At 40.7% G+C, this 15,048-nt stretch overlaps 1 protein-coding gene across 6 annotated transcripts in view; it reads left to right on the top strand.

The window, feature by feature from the left end:
- Positions 1-15,048, top strand: part of sphkap (SPHK1 interactor, AKAP domain containing) — a 94,008-nt gene that overhangs the window by 74,925 nt on the left and 4,035 nt on the right. For 5 of the 6 annotated variants that reach the window (XM_077565553.1, XM_077565555.1, XM_077565554.1 and 2 more), the window contains 4 exons: positions 7,840-7,899; positions 8,104-8,244; positions 8,402-8,657; positions 9,886-13,216. In XM_077565553.1, coding sequence (XP_077421679.1) covers positions 7,840-7,899; positions 8,104-8,244; positions 8,402-8,657; positions 9,886-13,216 — 3,788 coding nt within the window. The remainder of the gene's footprint in view (positions 1-7,839; positions 7,900-8,103; positions 8,245-8,401; positions 8,658-9,885; positions 13,217-15,048) is intronic. The other variant, XM_077565551.1, reaches the window with a different exon arrangement.

Below are 15,048 nucleotides of genomic sequence, written 5' to 3'. Positions count from 1 at the left end.
TCGAAAAAGGGCCCAAAATTCACCCAAAAGGTTTTTACACTTGGAGGGGGTGTATTTTAAAACGTATCAATAAAAGGAAAATCCGAATTTTGACTAGGGAAACAAAACCGGATATACCTTGCACGTTTTGACCGGATATTACGTCACACGTACGTTTGTAGTCCCAAAGCAATGTCGGACGATAAAGTAAGGTATGTTTGCGGGGACAACAAAACAGAAATATTTTTAGAATTAATTAAAGAAGCGAATATTAATGCTACTTTAGATGGAAAACAGCAACAAAAAAAAACACTACGGTTTATCAACAATTACAAAAGTAATCTCACACGACGCAGTCGCTTCCTGTTCTTCTTCTTCTTTTAAATTATTGGTGGATCCCATCGCTATGGTGTATACCGCCCCCTACAGCAGCGGAGTCCCCTCTTAATATTCGCAAAAGAACAGATGGAAACGGGCATAAGTCGCAAATTCGCTTAAGAAATTCCAAACAAGTGGACTGTTTACCCTGTTCTCGTCAGCCCCAGGTGTCTATCAATCAGCTTCTCCAGCCATTCGTGTCTTGCACAGGTGTTGCTCATTGTGTCGTCAGTCTGCTTGCTTTTATGCTGCATTTGAGGAAGGTGGGAGGTCGGACTTGCGACCAAGAAAATTGTACTGGAATGCCCCCATTAATATGTATCTCTTTATTTATTAGCACATTAATTTTGTTATTCGGAATAAGTAACTTGACGTAACACAACGTGATTTGTACTGACTGCATGAAACAAAACAACAAACAATTTATCGTAAACAGCCATCTTTGTTGCTTACATTCGCCTCGAATGCTTTGAGGTCGGAACTGGGACAAACCGACTTCCCACCTTCCTTGAATGCAGCATTTGCTCCATGCTTCCTCTCCGTCTTTTTCAAATCATTGCTTCTGTTTGGGAGTCTATTCTCAGTTTTGATTTATAACTTTGTGTCTTGTTTTTAGACTTTGTCGCTTTAGTATTTTTCAATTCCACTCACCTTTTTTGTTTGCCTTTCTGCTCGTTTGAGATTAACGTCCTGTTTTGAGTGCAGTCCTCACTTGCAACCCTGCTTTTGGCTCCTCAATCACACACACCCTTGACACTACAAGAAAAAAAAAATACAAATCATATTGCATGAAAAATATTTGTCACTTATAGAGTTGGGCAATATGGCTGAAAATGTGTCACCATATAAGTATTTTATATCAATGGATATTGATGATTTTATATATATATTCAAATTATTCAAAAGAAGGACCTGCAGAAAAAAATGTTGAGTTTAGGTAATTTTATTTTGCAATGTTGATACATTTAGTAAGAGATCAACACAACTATGAAAAAGTCAAATAAAAGGGGAAGTTAACCGTAATATGTTCTATGCATTGCAGCCCCACTATGTCATTCTGTTTAATATTGCATTAGTGGAATACCCATTTTAACCCGCCGGTCACAATTGTGATGGATCTGGGAAAAATTTGAGATTAAATGGGCAGAAAAATCCAGCTGTTTTTATCTATCTCAGGGGGCGGCCATTTTGCCACTTGCTGTTGACTGGGGATGACATCACAGTTGCTCAAGGCTCAGGCAACGACCAATCACTGCTCACCTGTTTTCTCAAGCTGCGCTGTGATTGGTTGTTACCTGAGCCCTGAGCAACTGCGATATCATCTTCAGTCGACAGCAAGTGGCAAAATGGCCGCCGCCTGAGATGGATAAAAACAGTTGGATTTTGCTTCATAACTCATATTCTACAAATGTAATATTAATCAGAATGTCATGTTTAGACTAGTGAGTCACATATAACATATCATTGTCAAGAAATGTTTCAGGTTGACTTCCACTTTAAAGCTCTTGTTTGCAAAATGTGCAGTCATTTATATATTCTAATTTGCGATTATCCTTCTTTCAAAAGTTTTACATCATAAAGACCCAACATTTGTGCTTGTGGACTATTTACAGTACATCCACTGCAACTGCACGCACAATGACACGGTCACTTCCTAAGTCAGAGACAGTCCGACACAAATGTTCTTGTTCTTGTCTGGTGTCAAACTGATAGAATCAGAGCATCTCCCTCGACGCCTCTTATCAACTGTCTCGGGCCCCTCATTGTTTGATGAGGTCAAATATACCCCCTTCTGCTTCTCCACAAAGTCAAACATGAATTATTCACCGCCGTTGCCTTCAACTGAGGTGATGAGGTTATGACAAGCTGAAAGAAGACGGTGTTCGTTTTCAAGCACAACTATGTAAATATTTCCCTAAATATAGCTACTTTAAATGTATTGTGGTATGCCACTCATTTGTAATAGGCAGAATGGCAGGTCTTTCATCACAGGCAAGATTATTTGAAAAGGGTGTGTAACATTTTACGGTTCTAAAATTTCTAGTGGGGACACTAAGACAAAGGTGACACTTGATGACCTTTATTTTTGGTTGTTTGTTTTAATTCGTAGAGAACATCCAATCTGACATTGTGTATGCGCTGACATTGATTTGCTACAGCGAGATTGCCCAAAACATTTTGCCCAAAACATTTTGCCTTTCACCTTACGGCATAACTGTTTTGTTTGTTTATTTGTTTGTTTTTTGCACTAGTCACCATCTGTTCTTTCCCTCTAAATGCCCCTTTTTGTGCTGCCCAGCACATATGAGCAAGTCTCTTACAATTACTCCGCGTGCCAGCAGAGGCTCCTGATGTCGGCTGCTGCTTGTACATACATTATGCATTAATATAACGGCTTCAGGAAGGATGCTAACATGCAAAATTCGTAAAGCTTTCAAATCAAATCAAACTCAAGTGCTGGCAAAACGTGTTACAGTATGACCTTTTAGCCTCAGTTTTTTTTTTTTTTCTGTTAGATGTGCACACTTGGACAAAATTGTTGGGACGGGACCTCTCTGTTAATGAAAGAATACCACAAAGTATTCACACAAATAACTTGAATCTGACAAAAGCAAGAATAAAATGTCTAAAGGGAGATTAGAAAGAAAGTTTTTAGACAAGCAAAAAATAGCACACATTATTCTGAAATATAAGATCCACTCTATGGAGTCAGGATGTGGCAGCAGGAGGAAAGTTGGTGACAAACCGAAGGGACGGATAATAGAAATGGTAACAAAAGAGCAGAGAACAATCTCCAACGAAATTAAAGGTGAACGCCAGGTTCAAGGGACATCAGTGTCAGATTGCACCATCTGCTGTCGTTTGAGCCAAAGCGGACTTCAAGAGAGATGACCAAGGAGGACATCGCTGTTGAAAATAAATCATGAATGCCAAAGTGCATGTTGCCAAGCCACCAAAGCGTCTGGGGGTTTGTTCTATGAGACCAACAAAACTGGAACTTTTTGGCAAGGAACATCATTCACAGAGACCAAAATGAAGCATACCAAGAAAAGAACACTGTTCCTACTGTAAACCATGGAGGAGGCTCTGTTCTAAGACTGTTCAAGAGAAATGTGCTGCACCGTGTCAGAAAGATTGCGCATGGGTCTTGCAACAGGATAAAAACACCCAAGAATGTCTCAGAGCAAAACACTGGACCATTTTGAAGTGGCCTTCGATGAGCCCTGATCTAAACCCTCGTGAGCATTTGTGGTTGTGAGAAAGTACCAGAGACAACTGAAGCAGTTTAGTCATGAAAAGTTGGCAAAAAAGTTTGAAAGTTACAAAATCATTTAATTGCTGTGATTTGGCTCAAAATGTTGTGGAATAAAGTATGAAGTGAAGGGTGCCATCATTTTGTCTTTTTCGTGAGATTTTTTTTTATTTTTTTTTAATAATTCTGTTGAACCACAATTGAAAAGCATTGTCTGGTTTTCATCGATTCATTTAATTACTTTTGTCAGACTCAAGCAATTTCTGTGATCACTGTGTTTTTTTCTTTCATTAACAGAGTACCAACCATTCTGATCATGAATGTAAGTCAAAGATAGTACAATGAATGAATAGTTAACACATTCTGATTAGCGTTAGACCGACCGATATGTTTTTTTCAGGACTGGTACCAATGCCAATTTTTAGTAGTCAAGTAGGCCGTTAACCGATATCTGAAGCCAATGTTCATTTTCAGTAAAAAAAAAAAAAGAAAAAAAGGGGGGGTCGAAATATTTGCCGTAATTTTTTTTTTTAAATACAAATGTCAATCTTGACTTTGTTGTAATGTCTTAAAGTATAAATGCTTATTGAACAAATTCTCAGACATGTCAAAATGTAGAAGTTTGTTTTTGTTTTGTTTTTTAATTAGACAATATACTTCATATTCAATTTGTAAAACATGTTCAGGGAGCTCCCAAGGTTATCAGTACGTCTTAAAAAGTTAAATGGAAAGAAGTAAATACCATAGTTATTTTTTCCAAAATTTAGAAAAATGTCGAACAAAAACAAAAGGTTAAGATTTCCAGGGTCACCCGCATAATTTATAAAGTTAAATCAAAATTTAAATAAATAGTTTCCTGAGATTTAATCGTCCGTCAGATTTTGAAAAAAAAGGCCGATACCAATATTCGGCAAAATGCTGGGCCTGGGCCAATTATCGGTCTGTCCCTAATTCAGATTTCAAATTGATTTTGTTCTGAGTTCAAATCAGGGCTCGGGCCTTCCTGTGTCAAATTTGCATGTTCTTCTCAAGCTTGTTTGGGTTTTTCCTGTGTCATGCACCTTCCTCCCACATTCCAAAACATTCATGTTAGATTCATCGAAGACTGGATTGTCCAAAGGGGTAAATGTCATCCAGAATTCAAACTGAAACGTAAACTGAATGTGAAAATCTTATTTTGTATATAGCCTAAATCCGGGTGTTTTTATGGATTAATTCAAGTTTATTTACATGTACAATTTTAGTGGCTTCTAAAGTTCAGAGGTCATGTCCACTGTCTGTCTGCTTGCACACAACAACATGGTTGCAAACAATCAAGGGAGCTACTTTACAAAAGTGGAATCACCGTTGCCAAATTAGTGATTTGCTTCCTATATTTACTAACTTTTCCAGCGATTATTTTTCAGCTAAGTTTAATTCCCACTAAGAAATAAGATATATTGTATATTTCTTCATATTACAAGAATGTATCCCAGTGGAAAGTAATCACGGAGGCAATCGCGCTGAACATCGCCAAAGAAATGGTGTCAATTTATACATTGCAAAAGTGGTGATTTATCGGCATGTTGAAAACTTGAGACTCGTGTGCTTCCGAGCTGCAAATGTGTTGCCCCACCTGTACATCTCTAAATGAGAAAAGACTGGCAACAGACACACGCACCAACACGCATGCAATTTGACACCTCTTTGCTTCTTGGATTTATGTGGGCAAAAAATATTTTATGGCCATAGCAGCCAGCCCTGACTATATATTCATGTTAATTGCTCTCTGTTTAAAAAAATAGATAAATGAATAAGACTAAGGGCTCAAATAACATGAAAATATTTTGGTTGATTCATTTAAGCATTCCAGCTGTGAAGCAGGATATATCGCATCGTGAAAAGTTTAAAGCAAACTTTCTGAAACTGGTGCATCAAGGTGTAATTATTTGAAAGTGTATGTTTATTTCGGTACATCTTGAGGAGGAAGGGGAGGTGGTGGCAGCAGGTGGTACAGGTGGTGGTTGAAGTAAACGAGAGACAGCAGGATTCCACCTGTGCGTGTTTTGCATAGGAAAGACTCCATGACTCACTTCTCTGCAAGTTTGAGTAGAATGGCGGCACTTAGATGTTAGACACATATAGAAATGTCGTGACTGCGAAACAAGTCGAGTCACCTTGTGGGGAAAAAAAAAAAAATGTTATCCGGAATTTTTTGTGACAAAGAAATGACAGTGGCGTAAGGGGTTGCAATACCTTCGGGTCCCGTGCCAGCATCTGCTGTGGCTTTTAAAATACTTTTTAGACAGCACCACTTGTTTTCCACATCGACAGTGCGTTAGAAGTCAATGTCAGGTGTTTAACTTGACATCTCGGTCCTATTTTTTCCTGCATTCCCTTTGACACAAGCTCCATCTCGTCTGTTACCCCCCAAAAAAACAGTCTTGGCCTGTGCCATTTCGCAGACGAGTTTTGTTGTTTTGTGTCGTAGTCCTAGTTCAGGGGTGGCCAAGTTCGGTCCTCGAGAGCCACAATCCAGCCTGTTTTCCATGTTTCTCTCCCCTAACACACCTGGTTCATGATCAGGATCGTTATTAGGCTTCTGAAAAGCTTGCTGATTAGCTGATCATTAGATTCAGCTGCGCTGCATGAGGGAAACATGGAAAACAGGCTGGATTGTGGCTCTCGAGGACCGAACTTGGCCACCCCTGTCCTAGTTGATATTGTACCAGAATATCACTTTAATTTGTCTTTGTCCTTTTTTTCAGCCAGATAACTAGTGGTGCAGTATAACAAGAAAATCAACACAAATCCAATTGCAACTGAAGCACAACATAAGTTCACATAAACATCAAGCGTCACTAGTGATTACGTTTGATTGGTGAACAACGCCTGAGCAGGAAGTCTCGCAGAACCCCTCCTACCCCCCATCAACACTACCCTGTCAAGTACAATTTACCCCAAAAGTTACTTAACACAGGGATGTGATTTTTCCGCTAATTCGCAGAATTCCGCTTTTTTTTTATCTCCCCCCAAAAAAAAAAAAAAGATTTTTTTTTTTTTTTTTTTTTTTTTTTTTAGTAGTTCATTGTGTATGCACATGACTCCGACAGATAACATCTTCTGCTATAACAAAGACATTTGTGGTATGCTCTAATATGAGTTACTTTTCATTTGGTCATGATACAATTATTTGTTCATGAAATTTGAACTCTTCAACATTATTTATGTGTTAACTTAGTAATCACATTAGTTAGATATGATGATATTCTCAGTGATAGTTTTTAAAAGCAAAGGCAGTCCAATGTTTTTGAATGTGACTGATTTTGAGTTGACTAAAACTGCCATTTTATATGGGATAGTTCAATATACATTGAAAATTTATGCTGTTGTTTTGTCTATTTCTTTGTCATGTGAGTGCATTGAAAGTACTTAAAAACACGGAAAACCCATGAGCTCCGGGAAGCCCCTCTTGTCCCCCCACCAGGGCACTGCCCTGGACCTAGCTGGGTGCCAGCGGCCCCCAGACCCCCGGCTAAATTTTCAGATAATTTCACTTTGGTCAAATCACATCCCTGTTAACAGGCTTAACGAGTAAATTTAACGGAGTATAGGGCTGTATGAAATTGGAAAATATAGTAGCAACATAGTAGTTGAATACAGCGATATCGATATTATGTACCTAAAGAAATTAAATTATGAAATTATCTAAAGAAAAAAAACGCTATTTTTCATGCGGCCAAATTAGAAAGATCAATGTATTCTAAGTTAATTGTAATTAACCTAGATAATGTTTCATTATTGAATGGCGATGCACATTTAAGTTTGCATCAAATTCAGCACCCAATTCCATAAGAAACTTATTGCATGTCTTTGTGATATGCATATTGCATGGGTCAATATCGATATTTTTTCAATATATTGTGCAGCCCTAAAAAAATAAATGTAGTGTGTTAATTACCCATCTCTGGTACAGATACTGTGTCAGTCCATACCATGTATATTTGCATGTAGCTTGTGTTGATAAACAGTCAAGTTCGTTCCTAAGATGCCGGAAAGCACGGGGTCTCAAGTCTATTTCTTTAGCATAAGATCTAAATGATCTCAACAGATTTCAGCGTCCTGGGGAAAGTTCAAAGTGACACTTGGGATCTACTGCAAGGACAAATGCAGAAATGTTTATGAGGAAAGGATGTAAAAATAAAAAAAAAGTAAATATGTCTTTCCTTGTCTCCCTGTGTCCTTTCCAGATGTGTTTTGTGAATCTGGACCCTCAGAAAACAGATTGTCGAGATGAGAAAAGCATTAAGGTAAGCAAAAACATTGTTTTGTTTTCCTCCTCTCACATGTACTGTATTCCCCCTTTTATTAAAAAAAAATCAACCTATCATGGTCAATTTGTTTGTATAATGGCTAGATAGCTGCTCCTGGTGGACGTAGCGAGCAATCAGTGTTCATGTCCTATTATTTTGGGCATTACTGTTTAATGCACTGGTGAATGCTCTTCTCCACAGAAACTGGCACTCGTGTCTCCAGACCTGCCAAAGCTTGTTGAATTACTAACTGCTCACCAGCCTAAAGAAAATGAGATCCTCTTCCTCAATGGCCTTGAGGGATCCGACATTTGCCGAACACGGCCAACAACCCCTTCTCAGGTGACTTTTTTTCGGGGCCTTTCAAGTGTTTAAGATCAAAAATGAATCTTGAAACATTCCGACAATGACATTTTTCTAGAAAAGTACATTTGCCACTGTTGCCCTATTAACATATTTGTGACGTATATTGTATTTCTTTCATTGTGGTCCTCGACAGCAGCAGAGAAGTACGGGTGTGTGCCTGCTTCAGCGTTCAGGGCAGAGGCGCTTCATCCAACCAAGCAACATTATCTTTGAGATCAACAGATTCCTTGCAGGTTTCCAGTGGGGGAAAGAAAGACAGCTTCATCAAGGGCAAACAAGGCAACGGGTTGATGATGACACCAATCGTTCCATTTCATCCATCGAGGAAGACTTCATGACGGCATCAGAGCACATGGGAGATGACAGCGAGGATGACGGTTTTAGAAATGGTAAATTTTGGCTGAATTTGTTATTTCAAAGATGCGCTTTGTTGTCATTGTTTTTAGACCGTGCGTACGGGTGAGCGTTCACAGTGCAGACGCATCACATACATATCCGATTCATATCCACATTTGAAATTTCAAATTTCGGATTTGAAACCCCCCCAAAACAAACTTGTACTGGTCACGCTGCTTGAAAAAAATCTGAATTGCGCTTACGTAGCCTTACAATATGGAAGAAATATTTACATTTACTGTGTTCTTTTTTTGTATCATTGGAAATATTCCAACCTCCAGAGGTGGGCATTCCGTCAGTACTGATGGACTCTCTGTTAGTCCGTCAATGACGGACGCCCGTTTTGCTGGCGATTGAAAAAGTGAAGAAAGAAGTGATGGACTAACTGAGGAAAGTGGGTTTTCGTCCCTTAGTGTAATCGTCTCTAACCGGGTCAAGTACCAATGGATCTCTCAGTCCCCCAACTTTTTGAGTTATTAAATTAATCAAATTTATAATCCACAAAGCCACCTAGTTTTTGGGGATGTTTTGTGGGTTTTTTTTTTCATTTGACCCAACTTTTGGGGTTAATTGAATAACCCACTTGAATTTGGTCAAAAAATTAACTGAACTTTTTTTTTTTGTTATTTAATCCAAAAAGTTGGGTAAAATTAAATAATAACCCACAAAGTAATGACATTTGTTGAGTTATTTTGTAGATTATTCATTTGACCCAACTTTTGGGGTAAATTGAATAACCCAATTGAACTGGGTCAAAAATTAACCAACCCAACTTTTTGGGTTAAATAACTCAAAATGTTGGGTAAAATTAAATAATAACCCACTAAGTAATGACCTTTGTTGAGTTATTTTGTAGATTATTCATTTGACCCAATTTTTTGGGTAAATTGAATAACCAATTTGAACTGGGTCAAAAATGAACCGACCCAACTTTTTGGGTTAAATAACTCAAAATGTTGGGTAAAATTAAACTAATAACCCACAAAACTACCCAATGTTTGGATTGCTTTCTGTGTTATTTATTTTACTTTTTGGGGGGGTGAATTGAATAACCCAAAATGTTGAGTTGGCCCATTTTTGGTGGAATTAGGGTTATTTTTGACGCAGCTTTTCCTGGAGTGAATATTGTTAAAAGTCATACCTCGCTTACATAATATTGGACATAGCTGCTGGCCTTTGCTTTTTCTATCTCTACCTCTACCTCTTTCTCTCTCTCTACAGAGGCAGAGGTTGGTGAACAGGCAGAGAGTTTGGTAGAGGTTGCACAGAAACACAATGCTGGTGTCGCGGGTCAGAGGGGACAGCTGGCTCATCATCAGAGCAGGGAGGATGCAGAGGTGAAAAGGGAAGCACATCAGCGGGTCAGCCGGCACACAAAGGAATCAGCTGGTCACTATGCCACCAATCTGGCAGAATCAGTACTGCAAGACGCCTTTATACGCCTTTCTCAAGATGAAACCTCCTTTATCCCTGAGGCTGCAGTCAGTGTGTCACACTCACAATATCACTCCAACACTGCACTCGCACAAAGAAAACAGCGTTCTCAACAACACACCTGCTCCTTTGAACTCCCCAAAATTGTCATTGTTCAAAGTCCAGACAGTGCAGATGGCACTGCAGAGTGGCCAGAGACTCAGGTGTCAAATGTGTCCGACCAAGATATTACCTCCAAAGATATTGAGATGCCAGAAAAGAAAGCTCACATTCCTCCCCACAATGGAGGACTTCCTTCCAAACCTGTAGAGGTGGCTTTGGCATGTGCTGCCAATGTTATTGGCACCATTACTTCCCCTCAACTAGCAGAACACCTCACTAAGGACTCAACTTCAGAAGAAAACACAGAAGAAGAGTTAGAGAAACCGGAGGAGAAAGATGACTATTCCTTCTCCTCAGCCATGTGTGGTATGGCTCAGGTTGCTGGTGCTGTTGCGGCGTTGGAGCTTACAGAGATGTCAGGGGAGGGTGGCAAAAATGAAACAGATTTAAGTGCATGCTATACAACATCACAGGGTTTAATATCTGCTGCCCAAACATCTGCTGCCTTCACGCTACATTGTAGTGTTGCAGAAGGTACCAGTGTTGAAGCGTTCCGTGCAAACATTGCTGAAGTCCTTCATAGGGAAGCAGCAGAGGTGCTAACTTATCCGCATGGCTATCGGAGTTTAGCTGACCTCTTGGAGTCCACACATAACAAGATAGTTGATGGCATCACTTGCCCGAGAAAATCCTACACCGAAGAAAGAGAGGTGGGTGAATTAATCGATGAGATGGCCGACAGTCTTTTTAAACATGCTTTAGAAAAAGCCAAAAAGAAAAAAGAACAGGAGGGGACTGGGAAAGATGCACCGAGCCTCCAGGTTCTTCTGCAGGACAGTGTTAATACTTTGCTATTTGAGATTCTTTGCCAAGCACAGAAAAAGATTAGTCACATTTCAAGAAGTGAGAAAGGGACACTTGAGACACAGGACCTTGATATCTATTGCAAGGAGCAGATTCACACAAAGGGAACTAATGATCCATTAAGTCAATTACATGGTTTAGCAAGTTATAGGCAATCCACTAACACTGACAAACACAGTGGAATGCGTCAAAGCACAGATAAGCTTACCATGGTTCCTGGAATTCGCACAAATGTGCTTGAGGAAAATGACGTCAATGCATGCCTCTATACAGCGTACAGCAAAGAGCAACCGCAGCAATCATGCTGTGCACAAGGTCAGTCGAAGTCTGCCATACAAACAAAAGACTGGTCTGGTCACCAGGACACAACTGCTGTCAGAGTCCCCTTGAGTGAAATCCCAGTTCACAACACAGAACGGCGAGGCCGATTTGTGACAGGAAATGACAGCAGACAGTCTTCTCTCACCCCACAGTCTTCACTCAACTCTTGCAGTTCACTGTTCTCTTGGAGAATGGACTCAGAAAGTAGGACACCCATTATTTGCTATGCTGATGATTTGGCGGCTACAGTGGTGTCTATGGCCACGGAACTAGCTGCCATATGTCTTGAAAACTCCACGGGGAAGCAGCCCTGGTTTTGTGCCCTCAAAGGGACAACTACAGAGGACCCAGAGGCTTTTTTGATCCCTGCTTGCCGAACGGTACTGAGAAGGAAAGAGAGTCAGAGCAACAATGTCTCCTCGAAGAAACATCGAGCGCCACGTCTCAGTGAGATCAAAAAGAAAACAGAGGAGCAACCAGAATTGATGGAGCGTCTGGTGAACCGTGTGGTAGATGAGTCAGTCAACCCTGATGAACCGCAGGACCCATTTGCCCTTTTTGCCTCGGAAGTCACTGCCAGGATCATGAACTGCCCTGAGCTTAATGTGGTGGACACGTCCAAAACAGGCCAGCCACGTAGCAGATTGCAGTGTGAGCGGTGGAGCCGCGGGAAGGCCTCTAGTTATGAAAGCATTCCAGAGGAAGATGCGGACCCCTCGGGTACACCAAATACCCTGGGCCCTGGGAGTCGTTTAGGCCAGAACCTGAGTCGTGGTAGCTCTATTTCCAAGCAGTCAAGTTGTGAGAGCATCACAGATGAATTTTCACGGTTCATGGTAAACCAGATGGAGACTGAGGGCAGAGGTTTTGACCTTCTTCTGGACTACTATGCAGGGAAAAATGCCAGCAGCATTCTGGCTGCAGCTGTGCAACAAGCTGCATCCAAGAAAAATGGTCACCTTAATGTCAGGACTGCATCCTGTCTGTCTAAGCAGTCTAGTACTGAGAGCATCACAGAGGAGTTCTACAGGTTTATGCTCCGGGACATGGACAAGGAAAACAAAGAGCATGGCATTGCAAAGACTAAAGATTGGAGCAACAGCTTGTTCCCCCCATCTTCCCGAACTCCCTTTTGCATACGACAGTCATCAGTACCAGACCGGCGCTCCTCAGACTCCAGACTGACCGTCAGCTCACCCATTAAAGCCAATTCATTTGATGGGTTTGCCCGAAATGTGCATGGAGACACACTGAATATCTATCCAACCAACTCAGTGGCAGCAACGGGACTGTGTAAGTCAGACTCGTGTCTCTATCAAAGAGGCAAGACTGACCAGATCACTGATATGCTGATCCATGATACCTGGTCTAGTTCTATTGAGTCGTTGATGCGAAAGAACAAGATCATTGTTGATCCAGAGGACAGTATTGACTTGGAGGCTGCAGGAGACTCGCAACCCCACGTACAACAGTTTGCCAAACGCCTGGCAGCTGACATTGTAGATATTGGCAAATCAGCTGCCGGAGACCAGCAAGAAGTTGCTGCGGGCACAAGTGGGCCATACTCACAAATGCACACGCCTGTTGGAGAAAGGAGGAGGGGATTCAAACAATCCCATTTAAACTGTAGTCGGGGTAGGTCAAGTCAAGAACAAACTGGGTTTATATCAGGGGCAGGTGACAGCAGTACACCCCGATTAAGAGCCCCGAGAGATGTGCCAGTGATCCACATTGAAGGGGATACCCATGAAAGGAGACATGGACCTCCAGAGCAACCACCGGAGATGCAAGGTACCAAGCGTACTGAGAGGATTACAGCAAACGGCAACAGGTACTAAGATGAAACCTTTAGCCTAAAATAACAGACACATAAAAGAATCAGAAGTCATTTACAAGTGTGATATTGAGAGGCTGGTTATTTTTTCACTGAGGATATATTGTATAGTAAAATGTAGCCGTCTTTACTGCTTGACGAACATTTGGATGAGGTTTTAGAGAAATATGTAGTAAGTTGGGCTGTGCCCGATTCATAGGGTTCCGAAAAAAGCAAACATTCAATCCTAATTTTCTGACTTAGGTCAGGCCAAATCATATATGTAATATTGTTGCGTGTCACTTAAATGGGGAGCTCAAAATATGTGATGGTACGTAGGGAGTGCACATGCGTCGTGTTGAGGCAGGCGGCCTCCTTCTAAGCGATACATCCGGAAGTCTACACACAGCTATGGAAATAGTTCGCCAGCTAATGAGCATTAAATGAAGTGTTTAGCTGTATGGTCAATGAAGCCCATCTTGGCAGTGTATCAACACCGTTGTCTTTAGTTTGCTCCTGGCCTCTCTGACTCCATCACACATGGCAACAAACAAAGGGTGTTAGCCAACGTCACCCCAGGACAGACCATCTTGCGAGCTAGCTAGCTAGCGTGGCTATAAGATGCAGGTTTTCCACGGCAAGGAGGGGTTATTATTTCCAACCCCAATAGGTGCAATAAAACACCCAGATTCTACCTTTGGCTTCTATATGGTGCAAGAACCTGGTCGAAGTAAACCAAAAGAAAAACTCATGACTCTCGACCCGAATAGCAAATTAGGATTTTGGGTGCCAGTCCGACTAAAGTAATAAGGCAATGTAACTCCTTTCATCTTTTGAGAGACAAGGACAGCTACAGTTAGAAAAATAAATAGATAATCCAGTGTTTCAAAATGGCTTCCCAAAGAGCTAATGGGGCATACAGATGTTTTAACAGCATTTTAATGTTTTGCACTTAATGAAGGATGTCCTTTTACTTTGTGCATCTCAGTCTCAAATGAACCTGAAAAGAGGCGCTAATGAATGTAGTTAGAGACAAAGAAAAGAAAAGAAAGTATTGTACTGTGCAAAAGTGTCAGGCCACCAATAGTTTTGTTCTTAAGTGACCTTTTTCACAGTGCACATTTTGACGCTTTGCTGCCCCCATTGGTGTGCACATATAAGCCTGACAGTGGCGGCAATGTGACCGGTTGAGTTGATTGATGATTGTAAGAATAAGTAGACAGCATACTAAGCTATAGCTAGAGCTAAACTCCACAGAGCAGAGATAATGTACACCTTTGGGTATTGTTTAATTTCTTAGTGCATGTTTTACTGATATGTATTTGATATGTATACACGTTTTTTTTTTCTTTTTATGTTAGAGCGTACAGAAGGCTTTGATGCAGCTTTTGACCTGAAGAGGTCGCTTAAAGCAATAGTAGTTATTACAAAAAACGACCACTAGGTGGCAGCAGAGTTTACGAGCTTAACCAGGACCATGTTGCAACAAGCCCTTTTCCCCAATGTTTTCAACAGGTTTGTGAATACTGATGAAACCTAGCTATATTCTAATGCTAATTGCTGCAAAAAACGTGAACAGACACAAATATACTTTTTTTTCCTGATGAAAAAAAGAGGCTCTAATCCATGTTTTTATAGCAATACAACACAATATTCTGTGGGCCTGACAAAATATTTCAAAAGCCAGTAGAACAGCCAGGAGCGAAGGGGGTTGCCTCAGTGGAAACAGCTGGGAGTGAATGAGTTAAGATATTTTGACATTTTAATGGAATGCTATTCCTCAAATTAATACTGTACGTGCTGAATAATGAATTAAGGGTGGAGACATTCAAGCATTACAAGCATCTGAG

This window comes from Vanacampus margaritifer, chromosome 5, assembly GCF_051991255.1.
Source record: "Vanacampus margaritifer isolate UIUO_Vmar chromosome 5, RoL_Vmar_1.0, whole genome shotgun sequence".
Classification (NCBI taxonomy): Eukaryota; Metazoa; Chordata; class Actinopteri; order Syngnathiformes; family Syngnathidae; genus Vanacampus; species Vanacampus margaritifer.
The sequence above is the reverse complement of the archived record's forward strand: the minus strand, read 5'-3'. Positions and strand labels throughout refer to the sequence as shown.